The 13,939-nt window shown below is 40.4% G+C and overlaps 2 protein-coding genes across 2 annotated transcripts; both read left to right on the forward strand.

Annotated features, from left to right (window-relative positions):
- Positions 1-2,328: 2,328 nt before the first annotated feature.
- LOC123985399 (olfactory receptor 52E8-like) lies at positions 2,329-3,276 on the forward strand. Its single transcript, XM_046072876.1, has one exon. The coding sequence runs from the start codon at positions 2,329-2,331 to the stop codon at positions 3,274-3,276; it is 948 nt and encodes a 315-aa protein (XP_045928832.1).
- A 7,660-nt stretch (positions 3,277-10,936) lies between these two features.
- LOC123985400 (olfactory receptor 52E8-like) lies at positions 10,937-11,878 on the forward strand. The gene has a single exon (XM_046072877.1). It carries the CDS (start codon positions 10,937-10,939, stop codon positions 11,876-11,878), a length of 942 nt encoding a protein of 313 aa, XP_045928833.1.
- The last annotated feature ends 2,061 nt before the right edge of the window (positions 11,879-13,939 follow it).

Consider the following 13,939-nt stretch of genomic DNA (forward strand, 5'->3'; position numbering starts at 1 on the left):
TTGAATTAGTGATTTGTGGGAACAAAATACAAAACTGTACAGATTAATCAACATCTTTAATTTTTACACCTGACAGGCTCCACACTGTTGAATTTCTCGTGAATTACTTTTTAACTCTGGTCTTAGGATGTGAAGCACAAAGTAACAAACTTAGTTTCTTATTTTTGCTGTGTGATGCTGCTGCTCTTTGGGATTTTCAATCCGTCACACTGACAACGTGATGACGTGTTGGACTTTGTCTCTGCAGCCATTGGCAGACAGAAGGTGTTAAAGTTCTGTGTCAGTGGTTCAGCAGAGACAAGATGGACGGAGGAGAGTCAGCAGCTGACACCATCAACCTGGACACGAGACACATTTACTGACAAACTCCCAAACACCAACAAGTGAAACCTGCTGATTTATTTTCTACTGAGCTGAACCGTCAGCAACTCTTCAGGTTCAACTTTTCATGTTTGAGTTGTAAAATTTTGATTCCAGTGTGTTTTCAGTTTTCTCTTAGATGTGAAACCAAACACCCTGAGGAGAGGTGAGCCACATCCACTCTTTGTCAGGTTGCTTTGCTAGAATAATTTATGATATTGTTGTGCTGTTTACCCCTGACAGATATTTGCTATTGAAACGTTTCAGCATTTCCACACAGACAAACGTACTGGAAAATGTTATTGCTGTATTTCTGGTAGACAGGATTCCTCAGTCTCCTCTGAAGTTTCAATATATATATTTGTTGTTCTCATGTCACTCATATTTTTTCCACAAATGTAATGTTTTCAGTGTCTTCTCATTGTCAATTTTAAAACAGCAAATTTACAGCTACTAAATCTGACCTCTGAGTAAAAATTGCAAAATGTTAAAACTAGCAGAAAGGTTTCTTCCTTCTGTCAGTTAAGACAAAGTGAAAATGTTTCAGGTGGGGGTCAAATCTAGAAAGTGGCTTCAGGCCTGGTAATAATATATTATAGATAATATACTAATAATCTTTATTTATAGAGCACTTTTCAAAAACCGTGTTACAAAGTGCAAAGACAATAAAACAGACATAACAGATAGATGATAAAAACAAGACAGCAAGTGAAAAAGTTAAAAGATAAAAAATAAAATGAGTAAAAAGTATGTTTTAAGAAGGAACTTGCTTCTGACTTTCATGCAGGAGACCAGAGTTCATGTGCTGTCATACACCTGCAAGTAATGTTCTCATTTTCATTAACCATAACCATCATCTCTCCTGAACTATAACCATAATTAGTGTGCAGATTTGGTAGAAAAGTGAGAATTAAAAAAAAAATGTTGGCATTGGCTTTAAAAATACTTTCTCACTGAAAGTTTTCTGAGGTTCAATTTTGGCTGCTGCCTAATTATTGAGATGTATTTTAACTGTTTTAAATGGTGAAAGTGACGGTCAGCGACAGCTAAAAATGACAAGCCTTTAATGTTTTAGGAATGTTTTCTACATTTCACTTTGCTGATATAAACAGAGCAAGGAGAGATACAGAATTCGAGAAACTCGTTTATATTGGACACCAACCTCAAAACGGATCCAAATTTTTATCCACAATCAGAATCCAACCTGACTCATTAGGTAGTCTCAGTCACTGAGGCCTGTTAGGAGAGATAGAGAGCTGCGTGTGTATCTGTGGCTCCAGCGGTGTGTGAGACAGATCAGGAACATTTTCCCGCCAGTGAGAATCAACTAAAAGTTAGATTTTATTGACGTTGGACTGATGCCAGAAGGCCAGGTGTCCTCACAGAGCTGGACAGCTAGATACATAGTGTGTGAATGTTGCAGTGAAACTGTGGGTGGAGTATTTAAAGAGCCTTTATTTGGGGCGGCTGTGGCTCAGGAGGTAGAGCGGCTTGGCCGTTAATCGGAAGATTGGCAGTTCGATCTTGGCTCCCCCAGCTTGCATGTCAAAGTGTCCTTGGGCAAGATACTGAACCCCAAATTGCCCCTGGCAGCTGTTCCGCCAGTGTGTGAATGTTAGTTTCTGTTTGAGCACTTAGGCTCAGTGTGTGGATGTAGTGTAAAAGCACTTTGTGTGGTCAAAAAGACTAGAAAGGCACTATACAAGTACGGAGCATTTACATTTGAATTATATTTTAAAATTATGTTAATGAATGATAAAGGTAAATTCACTGCATACCGAAATGCAGAAGAGGTGCGTCAGTTCCTAGTCTAGTTCATAAATAACTATGGCGTAGTTGCTGTCTAGTGTTCATCCTGTTTGTAAAGTATCTATCAATTTTATGGCTGTGGCAGAATGATATTCACATATTTTTTCTCTTTTCAGGCTGGTAAAACTAAAACCCTTAAGTTTTTAAGGAGGAGGGAGGATGGAGCCACTGAGGGAGAACGTCTCCTCGCACAAATATTTTATTTTAAATGGCTTCAACGAACTTGGAGCGCTGAGGCCCGTCCTCTTCATCCCTTTCTTCTTCATGTTCGTTGTGTCGTTATTTGCCAACTCCCTGCTGCTGTACGTCATCATTACGCAGAAAAGCCTCCACTCACCGATGTACATCCTCATCGCTGCCATGGCAGGTTTGGACCTGAGCCTCCCGCTGTTCTGCGTCCCAAACATGCTGCTGAATTTCTTGTTTGACTGGAAGGGAATCTCTCTGATTGGCTGCCTGGTTCAAATGTATTTTGTTCATCTGTTAGGAACTTGTCAGTCTACTATGCTGCTGTGGATGGCGCTGGACCGCTACTTTGCCATCTGCACGCCACTCTACTATCATGAACACATGGCGATACAGAGATTCCTCAAGTTTGTGATCCCACTTCTGATGAGAAATGTGTTCATGATCACACTGGTAGTGAGTCTGGCAGGATCATTACCATTCTGCTTCAGAAACACAATAGATCACTGTTTCTGTGAGCACATGGCCTTGGTGGAGCTGGCCTGTGGAAGCACCGCCGTCAACAGTTTGATGGGGTTGATCTCAGTGTTCCTCATCACGGTAGCTGACTTCATCATTATCACTTTCTCCTACATAGTTATATTCAGCTCTGTGCTGAGGGCCGGCAGGTCGGGCGTCAAAGCTCTCCACACCTGCGTCACCCACATCGTGGTCATGACTGTCGGCCTGACATTTGTACTTGTCGCTTTCCTGTCGTATCGGATCAGAAACGGTCTCCCTGCAGCCGTTCGGGTTTTCTTCAGCATCATGTACTTGTTCTGTCCCTGCTGTTTTAACCCGATCATCTACGGCATCAGAACCACAGAGATACGAAAGCACATCCTGAAGATACTGACGTGTTGTCGTTTTGTCCAGACTTAAAATGTTTGTCTTTGTATAGTTTTGGAGATAAATGTCTCTATTTATGGTAAAGAACAAAATAGATGAAAAGTCAGGAGTGATACAATAATATAATATATTCATAGACAACATTTTGACTTTTTCAAGACAAAATTACAGCATAGTCAAATTAGGAGATAGTAAATAGATATTATGTCTTTTTAAGTCAGATTTATGAGATACTAACTAATATTTATAGAGTCAAAATTCTGAATTTGTAAGTCATTAAAATGAGATATTTTGTCCATTAAGATTAAGAAGATCTAAATTATCAGAAACTGGCGATTCCAGTTAAGTAAGACACAAGTAAACAATTCAACATTTCAAATTTTTAAGAGACATTAAGTAAAACTTTTTTTTTGTCAAATGTTAACATATTAACTTAAAAGTTCAGTGTGTAATATTTCTGAGGATTTATTGTCAGAAATATAATATAATATCTATAACTATGGTGTAGAAAGACCTTACATAATGAACCGTTATGGTTTTTATTACCTTAGAATGAGAAATTTATATCTACATAACCGCAGGCACCCCCTTCTATGGAGGTCGCTGTATTTTGTCGTCATGTTTCTTCAATAGCCGACAATGGACAAACAGCGCTACAAAGCGTGTTTCATCAGGGCGGTCTTCTTCTGCTTGCATAATTCCGGCAGTGTAGACGCCGTCACTACATTAAATATGTCTGGCCATAATCACCTACAGACCTGATGTGTTTCTCCTGTCCACTTCTGTAAAATAGGTAGTTGCATTAATTTCATGTGGCGTTGTTGTTCTCCGGCGCTGTGGTTTGGCTTTTCCGGTTACGTTAGCGAGACAATCAGCTGATCAGTAATTGGCAATAAATTGTAGCTTCCAGCATGAAAGCTCAGATCAGCCAGCTAAACTTTTACTGCCCTCGTAGAAAAAAATATGTTGTTGGATTGTAATTTAATGTAATTATTCTACAGCGCCCTGTTATGACATTGTAACAGGTACAGAAATGTGCCCTTACCTTCCTGAGACAAACCGCTGATGAATATTATTGGCAATAAAACGGTAAAAGCAAGGAAGCTCAGATCAGCAGCTAAACTTCTATTGAATACTGCCCTGGTGGAAAACATGTATTTATTTTACTGCTAATAGTGACACATAACATAACGACCGTGTGCCTATGAAGTGACCAATAATGAATACTTTCTGAATTTTTATTAATTTGCATTATTTGCTGGATAGTGCTTCACCACTATGCACACAAATGTGTAATTTGTACTCTCACATGCTAAAGGCCCATTAAAAATGTTGCACCGTTTCACCACAAGCTGAAATTATGGCATATTATCAATACTACTTTGTGTTTCTTTTGTATTTTAAAACCTTAAAAAAGACATTTTAGTAAGATTTTCAGATTGCTTACCTAATTAATTAAGCAACGCCAGAGGAGCCTTGATCCTCAACAGCCAATGCCTTTGTAAACTTCCTGTATTATGTGGTTAATAATAGACTGTGGTGCAGAAAGAGTGAGGCTTACATTGTCCTGGTATGGTGGTCATGCATGATGCACTAGATGTGATAGTTTTTGAGATGCTCTTCATTTACATTGGCATGTTAGCCCGGATGCCCAAAAGTACGATTACAGTACAGAAAATTGTGATTACAGGAGAATGAGACATCATGTAACACTTCATTTCTTGATGTGGCTGTTGTTTAATGAACAAATAATAATATTCACAATAATATATGGTTTTACTGAATAATCAAACAAATATAATTTCTTCATATATAAATGTAAAGAAACCTGATTTCTTGACTGGCAACTCTGCTATCTCAAAGAGGACATCTCACAGAGGACATCTTTTGTCCTGTCTCAGGCACCATAGCAATACAACTTGCTTGGATAGCGGAGGGGGGTGGAATTCGCAACTCTCACCACTAGATGCCATTAAGTGGCATCCAGTGCTAAAGGTTGAGAATTGCAACCAACTGCTCACTCACGCCTCCCTTTCCAAGCAAGTAGAAGAATTTTGCTGGCCGACATGCTCTGTCCGCTCTTGTGCTAAATACTACGTGTGGTCCTCCATTTGTCCCAATTTCACATATCTTATATATGTAAGAGGACCCTGCGGTGTATGTAGCTAGAAATGGCTCATTCTAAGGTAATAAAAACGTAACGGTTCATTATGTAAGGTCTTTATTGCCTCCAAGATGGCGCTGAGTACAGCGGCCTTGGTGTTAGGTGCTCTTTGCGGATTTAGTTCCCAATTTTCTCGGGTCATTAGTGGAATTATTGGACACATGTGCGTCCTCGCCGGCGCTCACTGTGCAACAGACTGGACGAACTTCAGCTTGTGGTGGGGAAAAACAGAGACTTTTAGTCATCTTCTGTTCTGTGCTTCACGGAGACGTGGCTGTGTGAGCTGATACCGGACTCCGCGCTGCAGCTGGCTGGCTTCCAACCGTACAGAGCGGACCGAGATACAGAACTCTCCGGCAAAACAAAACGTGGAGGTGTCTGTTGGCTAGTGTACTGACGTGACAGTGATTCAGCAGCACTGTTCTCCTAATCTGGAATTTCTTATCATAAACTGTAAACCGTCTTACTCCCGCCATGAGTTTGCTTCATTCATTCAGGTCAGTGTTTACATTCCACCTCAGGCCAACGTGCACGACGCACAGAGCATGCTGGCCGAACAGATACTGTGTGTGGAGCTGACAAACCCAAACTCTGTTTGTTCTTGGTGACTTTAATAAAGGAAATCTCTGCCAAGAATTCACCAAACACAGATAGTTTATGAAGTGTCCAACCAGAGAGGGAAACACTTTGGATCACTGCTACACCACAGTTAGCAGTGCCTGTCACGCCGTCACATGTGCTCCACTGAGACACTCTGATCACATCATGATCTACCTGATTCCTGCTTACAGGCAAAAGCTAAAGCTCTGTCAACCTGTAGTCAGGACATCAAATAAATGGACCAGTGAAGCTCTAGAGGATCTTCAGGCACTGACTGGGATGTTTTCGGGACTGCTACCAACAATCTGGTTTACAGATGCTGTGACGTCCTACATCAGCTTCTGTGAGGACAGCTGTGTACCAACACGCACCAGGGAGAGTTTAACAATGACAAACTCAGACAGCTGAGGTTGGAAAAGGAAGAGGCATTTAGGAGTGGAGACAGAGCTGGGTGCAGGATGTTAAACTACAGGTTTAGCAAGATGGTGCGAGAAGCTAAATGAGCTGTGCCCAGAGAGGCTAAAAGACCAGTTCTCTGCAAAAGACGCCACTTCTGTCTGTAAGAGGTTCTGACAGATCACTAACTATAAACCCAAAGCCTGAGAGTTAATCGGACACCATCCCCTGTGACTCCTCCGCTCAGCATCATCCCCAGTCCACCGTCTCCTCCCCCGACTCCCCAGAGTTGCCCAGTGTTGTCCCACCTTAAATCCATCATAGACCCACTCCTGGACCCCTGCAGTTCGCCTACAGAGCCAACAGGTCTGTAGATGATGCAGTAAACATGGCCCTTCACTACATCCTCCAACACCTGGACTCCCCAGGAACTTACGCCAGGATTGTGCCTGACTCCACCTGCAGGTGGATCACAGACCTCCTGACGGACAGGAAGCAGCACGTGAAGCTGGGAAAATATCTCTTGATCGCCTCGGCTGCGTTCTTTCCCCCCTTCTCTTCTCCCTGTACACCAACAGCTGCACCTCCAGTCACCAGTCTATCAAGTTCCTGAAGTTTGCGGATGACACCACCCTCATTGGATTCATCTCTGGTGGGGATGAGTCCGCCTACAGGTGGGAGATCGACCATCTGGTGACCTGGTGCAGCCAGAACAGTCTGGAGCTCAACGCTCTGAAGACCGTGGAGATGGTCATGGACTTCAGGAAGAGCCCAGCCCCACCCTCCCCCATCATCCTGTGGACTCCTTCCGCTTCTTGGGCACCATCATCTCCCAGGACCTCAAGTGTGAGCTGAACATCACCTCCCTCACCAAGAAGGCCCAGCAGAGGATGGACTTCCTGCGGCAGCTGAAGAAGTTCAGCCTGCCAAAGACAATGATGTTGCACTTCTACACCGCCATCATTGAGTCCATCCTCACCTCCTCCATCACCATCTGGTACGCTGCTGCCACTGCCAGGGACAAGGGCAGGCTTGAGCGCATCATTCGCTCTGCAGAGAAGGTGATTGGCTGCAATCTTCCATCACTTCAGAAACTATACGCTTCCAGGACTCTGAGGCGAGCAGGAAAGATTGCAGCTGACTCCTCCCACCCTGGACACAAACTGTTTCAGACTCTCCCCTCCGGCACGAGGCTGCAGTCCATCAGGACCAAAACCTCTCGCAACAAAAACAGTTTCTTCCCGTCTGCAGCTAGCCTCAACAAGGCCCGGGCCCCCAATGACACTTCCCCCTTTCAAATAATACAAATGTCTCTGCACATTTAAATACTATATAATTTCATATCATGCACAAACCTGGCACATTGCACATATTTGTTGTTTATTTTGTTAATTGTTAATCTTTGTTGTTGTTATTTTTATATTGTGAATTTATATATTTCATTGCAATACGTCTGCACAACACAAACCCAGAATAATGCACATGTACATGCACATCTGCGACATTGCAAATAGTTGTATTATTTTTCTCTATTTTTTTTATATTGTTATATAACTTGCATTGTCTATTCCATATTTATATATTTCTACATTTATTTATGTCAGCTGTATGTTTGTCTACGTGTAGCACCTTATCACCAAAGCAAATTCCTAGTATGTGTTAAACACTACTTGGCAATAAAGCTCCTTCTGATTCTGATTCTGTTTCTCTTACACACCACTGAGAACATACTTATGGATATTATATTGCATTTCTGTCAATAGATCCTAGAATACTGGTGCACAGCACGTGGATACGGGGGCACATGCCCCAGTGAAAAGGGTCTAGCGACGCCTAGGGTTTGTACATAATTAAAAATGGAAACAAAGAAACTTGTTCTGGCCTGACCCACACAGATGTGTAGTGATCCAAGGAATCTGGAAAAACTAAATGTGGCTGCTAGCCTGTGGCTATCACCCTCGGTGGTCCTAGCTAACTGGCCATAGCAACAACAAAACTATAGTTTCAGGTCCTTCAGCCACAATAAAGTCAGTTCAATCTTTAATAATATAAGGGAATGTGTAGGCTTGAATTAGTGATTTGTGGGAACAAAATACAAAACTGTACAGATTAATCAACATCTTTAATTTTTACACCTGACAGGCTCCACACTGTTGAATTTCTCATGAATTACTTTTTAACTCTGGTCTTAGGATGTGAAGCACAAAGTAACAAACTTAGTTTCTTATTTTTGCTGTGTGATGCTGCTGCTCTTTGGGATTTTCAATCCGTCACACTGACAACGTGATGACGTGTTGGACTTTGTCTCTGCAGCCACTGGCAGACGGAAGGTGTTAAAGTTCTGTGTCAGTGGTTCAGCAGAGACAAGATGGACGGAGGAGAGTCAGCAGCTGACACCATCAACCTGGACACGAGACACATTTACTGACAAACTCCCAAACACCAACAAGTGAAACCTGCTGATTTATTTTCTACTGAGCTGAACCGTCAGCAACTCTTCAGGTTCAACTTTTCATGTTTGAGTTGTAAAATCTGATTTTCTTCAAACCAACAAAACAATCAGACAGTGAGTGTTCTTGTCATATCTCTTGACTCTTTGTGTATGTTGCCGGGGCCTGCTGTGCTTTTATTAGTACTGACATGTCTGGAAAACTAAAACAAGTGAAGCTGAACTGGGAACAAGTGGAATTATTTCACTCCATTGGCTAAATCTTTTGATTTCAGTGTGTTTTCAGTTTTCTCTTAGATGTGAAACCAAACACCCTGAGGAGAGGTGAGCCACATCCACTCTTTGTCAGGTTGCTTTGCTAGAATAATTTATGATATTGTTGTGCTGTTTACCCCTGACAGATATTTGCTATTGAAACGTTTCAGCATTTCCACACAGACAAACGTACTGGAAAATGTTATTGCTGTATTTCTGGTAGACAGGATTCCTCAGTCTCCTCTGAAGTTTCAATATATATATTTGTTGTTCTCATGCCACTCATATTTTTTCCACAAATGTAATGTTTTCAGTGTCTAAAACAGCAAATTTACAGCTACTAAATCTGACCTCTGAGTAAAAATTGCAAAATGTTAAAACTAGCAGAAAGGTTTCTTCCTTCTGTCAGTTAAGACAAAGTGAAAATGTTTCAGGTGGGGGTCAAATCTAGAAAGTGGCTTCAGGCCTGGTAATAATATATTTATTTATTTATAGAGCACTTTTCAAAAACCGTGTTACAAAGTGCAAAGACAATAAAACAGACATAATAGATAGATGTTAAAAACAAGACAGCAAGTGAAAAAGTTAAAAGATAAAAAATAAAATGAGTAAAAGTATGTTTTAAGAAGGAACTTCCTTCTGACTTTCATGCAGGAGACCAGAGTTCATGTGCTGTCATACACCTGCAAGTAATGTTCTCATTTTCATTAACCATAACTCTAACTCTAACCAGGAGTCTTTCAAATCACTTATCAAAACCACCTTTTTAGACTAGGCTTTTAACATCAAATAATATTATATTACATTATTTATAAGGTGGCCACTTGCTTTCTCATGTATTTCCGCACCACGTTTTTATCTACTGTTTGTTTATTTTATATTATGATATTTATGTTTTTAATCAGTTTTAAATGTACATAACTTCTGCTTTTACCTGTAAAGTGTCTTTGAGTGTCCTGAAAAGCGCTATAGAAATAAAATGTATTATTATTATTATTTTAGCTGTTTTAAATGGTGAAAGTGACGGTCAGCGACAGCAAAAAATGAGAAGCCTTTAATGTTTTAGGAATGTTTTCTACATTTCACTTTGCTGATATAAACAGAGCAAGGAGAGATACAGAATTCGAGAAACTCGTTTATATTGGACACCAACCTCAAAACAGATCCAAATTTTTATCCACAATCAGAATCCAACCTGACTCATTAGGTAGTCTCAGTCACTGAGGCCTGTTAGGAGAGATAGAGAGCTGCGTGTGTATCTGTGGCTCCAGCGGTGTGTGAGACAGATCAGGAACATTTTCCCGCCAGTGAGAATCAACTAAAAGTTAGATTTTATTGACGTTGGACTGATGCCAGAAGGCCAGGTGTCCTCACAGAGCTGGACAGCTAGATACATAGTGTGTGAATGTTGCAGTGAAACTGTGGGTGGAGTATTTAAAGAGCCTTTATTTGAATTATATTTTAAAATTATGTTAATTAATGATATAAAGATAAATTCACTGTTTACCGAAATGCAGAGGAGGTGCGTCAGTTCCTAGTCTAGTTCATAAATAACTTTGGTGTAGTTGCTGTGTAGTTTTGAATCAGTCAATTTAAGAATGAAAGCAGGTTTCATTATTGCAATGTGTATTTTGGATTACAGATCGTGCATTTAAGAATGAAACTGTTGTGTTGGTCGTCACAGCAAGAACAACAACAAGTGTTTTTGTGCAACTAGAACTCACCTTACAGGAATATTATGCGCAGCTGTGGCAGAATGATATTCACATATTTTTTCTCGTTTCAGGCTGGTAAAACTAAAACCCTTAAGTTTTTAAGGAGGAGGGAGGATGGAGCCACTGAGGGAGAACGTCTCCTCGCACAAATATTTTATTTTCAACGGCTTCTACGAACTCGGAGCGCTGAGGCCCGTCCTCTTCATCCCTTTCTTCTTCATGTTCGTTGTGTCGTTATTTGCCAACTCCCTGCTGCTGTACGTCATCATTACACAGAAAAGCCTCCACTCACCGATGTACATCCTCATCGCTGCCATGGCAGGTTTGGACCTGAGCCTCCCGCTGTTCTGCGTCCCAAACATGCTGCTGAATTTCTTGTTTGACTGGAAGGGAATCTCTCTGATTGGCTGCCTGGTTCAAATGTTTTTTGTTCATCTGTTGGGAACTTTTCAGTCTGCTTTGCTGCTGTGGATGGCGCTGGACCGCTACTTTGCCATCTGCACGCCACTCTACTATCATGAACACATGGCGATACAGAGATTCCTCAAGTTTGTGATCCCAGTTCTGATCAGAAATGTGTTCATGGTCTCGGTGGTAGTGGGTCTGGCAGGATCATTACCATTCTGCTTCAGAAACACAATAGATCACTGTTTCTGTGAGCACATGGCCTTGGTGGAGCTGGCCTGTGGAAGCACCGCCGTCAACAGTCTGGTGGGGTTGATCTCAGTGTTCCTCATCACGGTAGCTGACTTCATCATTATCACTTTCTCCTACATAGTTATTTTCAGCTCTGTGCTGAGGGCCGGCAGGTCGGGCATCAAAGCTCTCCACACCTGCGTCACCCACATCGTGGTCATGACTGTCGGCCTGACCTTTGTACTTGTCGCTTTCCTGTCGTATCGGATCAGAAACGGTCTCCCTGCAGCTGTTCGGGTTTTCTTCAGCATCATGTACATGTTACTTCCGAGCGTTTTTAATCCGATCATCTACGGCATCAGAACCACAGAGATACGAAAACACATCCTGAAGATACTGACGTGTTGTCGAATCTGGTAATTTAGTAAGACACAACTAAACAATTCAACAATTCAAACTTTAAGAACTTTTTAAGTAAAAAATTTTTAGACAGTATGTCGAAATGTTAACATATTAACTTAAAAGTTCAGTGTGTAAGTTTTAGTGACATCCAGTGCTAAAGGTTGTGAATTGCAACCAACTGCTCACTCACCCCTCCATTTCCAACGAGTAGAAGAATTTTACTGGCCGACACGCTCTGTCCGCTCTTTTGCCAAATACTATGTCTGGTCCTCCATTTGTCCCTATTTCACATCTCTCATATATGTAAGAGGACCCCGCGGTGTATGTAGATAGAAATGGCTCATTCTAAGGTAATAAAAACATAACGGTTCGTTATTTAAGGTCTTTACACACCACTGAGAACATAGTTATGGATCTTATATTGCATTTCTGTCATTAGATCCTCCTAAATATTACACACAGGACATTTAATAAAAGACCTGTTAAGTCAAATCAAAATTATTAATCAATTTTACAACATAAACACTGATGTGCAAGAAATTGTATTGTACAATATTCTATGTCCATCCACCCAGCTGACATTCAAACTCATGACCTTTGTGTTGTGAGCCAACTGTGTCTTTTATGAGCATGTATTTTAAATTGTATGCTGGCTTTATAATTTAGATCTAAATTAAGATGTTGATTTAATGAATGTGATTAATTTTGCACATATACTTGATATTTACATCCTTTTGCTTCATAAAAAAGATGTCTTTCCTTTACCTACGGTTTGTGTTAAAAAAGATTTCTTAGAAAAGAAACCATTTTGTTTTCAAATATTTTGTTTAAAAAATTAAACCCTGTGGGCTACTGAAACAATTGAAGATATTAAATAACTATAGCCATATATCCAAAACACATATAAAACATGAACAAATAAAACTCACATATGTCAAGTACATATATTTTTCAGGTTGAATGGGTGTACAATATTGCGGCTGTGGCTCAGGAGGTAGAGCGGGTTGGCTGTTAATCGGAAGGTCGGCGGTTCGATCCCTGGTTGCGTGTGGAAGTGTCCTTGGGCAAGATACTGAACCCCGATTTGCCCCTGGCGGCTATTCCGCCAGTGTATGAATGAGTGTGAATGTTAGTTTCTGTTTGAGCACTTAGGCTCAGTGTATGAATGTGTGTGACTGGTGAATGCAGATGTAGTGTAAAAGCGCTTTGAGTGGTCGAAAAGACTAGAAAGGCGCTATACAAGTACGGAGCATTTATATATGTACAGCATATACTGTATATAAAACAAATAGAATCTAGATTACAATAAATGTCCAACACAGATTTTTGATCAAAATAATGAAAATGACTATGTATAGATATTTGTACATGTATAAAAACATATAATCCATTATTTGATAAATATGTTCATATATGGTATAAATCAAATATTTCATGGGAGGAGGTCTCTTTTCTACTTGTAATAGGTGTCATCTTCACAAAGTAGACTGGACTAGTATGTCAACTACAACACTGAGAAACAAAATGACTACAATAGGTTTAATAAAGTAAAAACAAGACTGAATGTTTATTAATAAAAGTAATATGTATTGGTGCTTTGACAAAAAACTACTGAAGTCCTTTTAATGTTTTAATGTTAACAAGATATTTAATGGTATACCAGATATTTTAATAATATAATACAATGTGTTTATATAAAGTTATTTCAAATAAAATTATTTTCTTTATAAAAACAAGATTTAGTATTTTTCCAAAAATCAGTCTGGAAAAAGGGGGTGCCATCTTATAATCAGGGTCTCATATTCAAACCAATACGGTAAGAAAGCCGTATATAAACAAAGCATAATGAAAACTCCATGAAGAAATCCGCCGTAGCGCCCAAACACGATGGACCCCCATATAGAAGAAGAAGAACGGGAGATGAAAAAGTTAGGATGACAAGTGGCGGCGTAATGTGTTAAGAGGAAAGATCAAAATTAGAAATAAAAATAAATAATTTGGTGCTGCTAGGGCTGTGGAGGACAGCTGGGTGCCAGTGCCGGAGGTTCTGGCTGTAGTTGCTGGACTGGTAAAGATGAG

This window comes from Micropterus dolomieu, linkage group LG17 (assembly GCF_021292245.1).
Source record: "Micropterus dolomieu isolate WLL.071019.BEF.003 ecotype Adirondacks linkage group LG17, ASM2129224v1, whole genome shotgun sequence".
Lineage (NCBI taxonomy): Eukaryota > Metazoa > Chordata > Actinopteri > Centrarchiformes > Centrarchidae > Micropterus > Micropterus dolomieu.

What these genes read in the sequence shown, in the direction of transcription:
- LOC123985399 (XM_046072876.1), top strand. Translation starts at nt 2,329, where the DNA reads ATGGAGCCACTGAGGGAGAACGTCTCCTCGCACAAATATTTTATTTTA.
- LOC123985400 (XM_046072877.1), top strand. Translation starts at nt 10,937, where the DNA reads ATGGAGCCACTGAGGGAGAACGTCTCCTCGCACAAATATTTTATTTTC.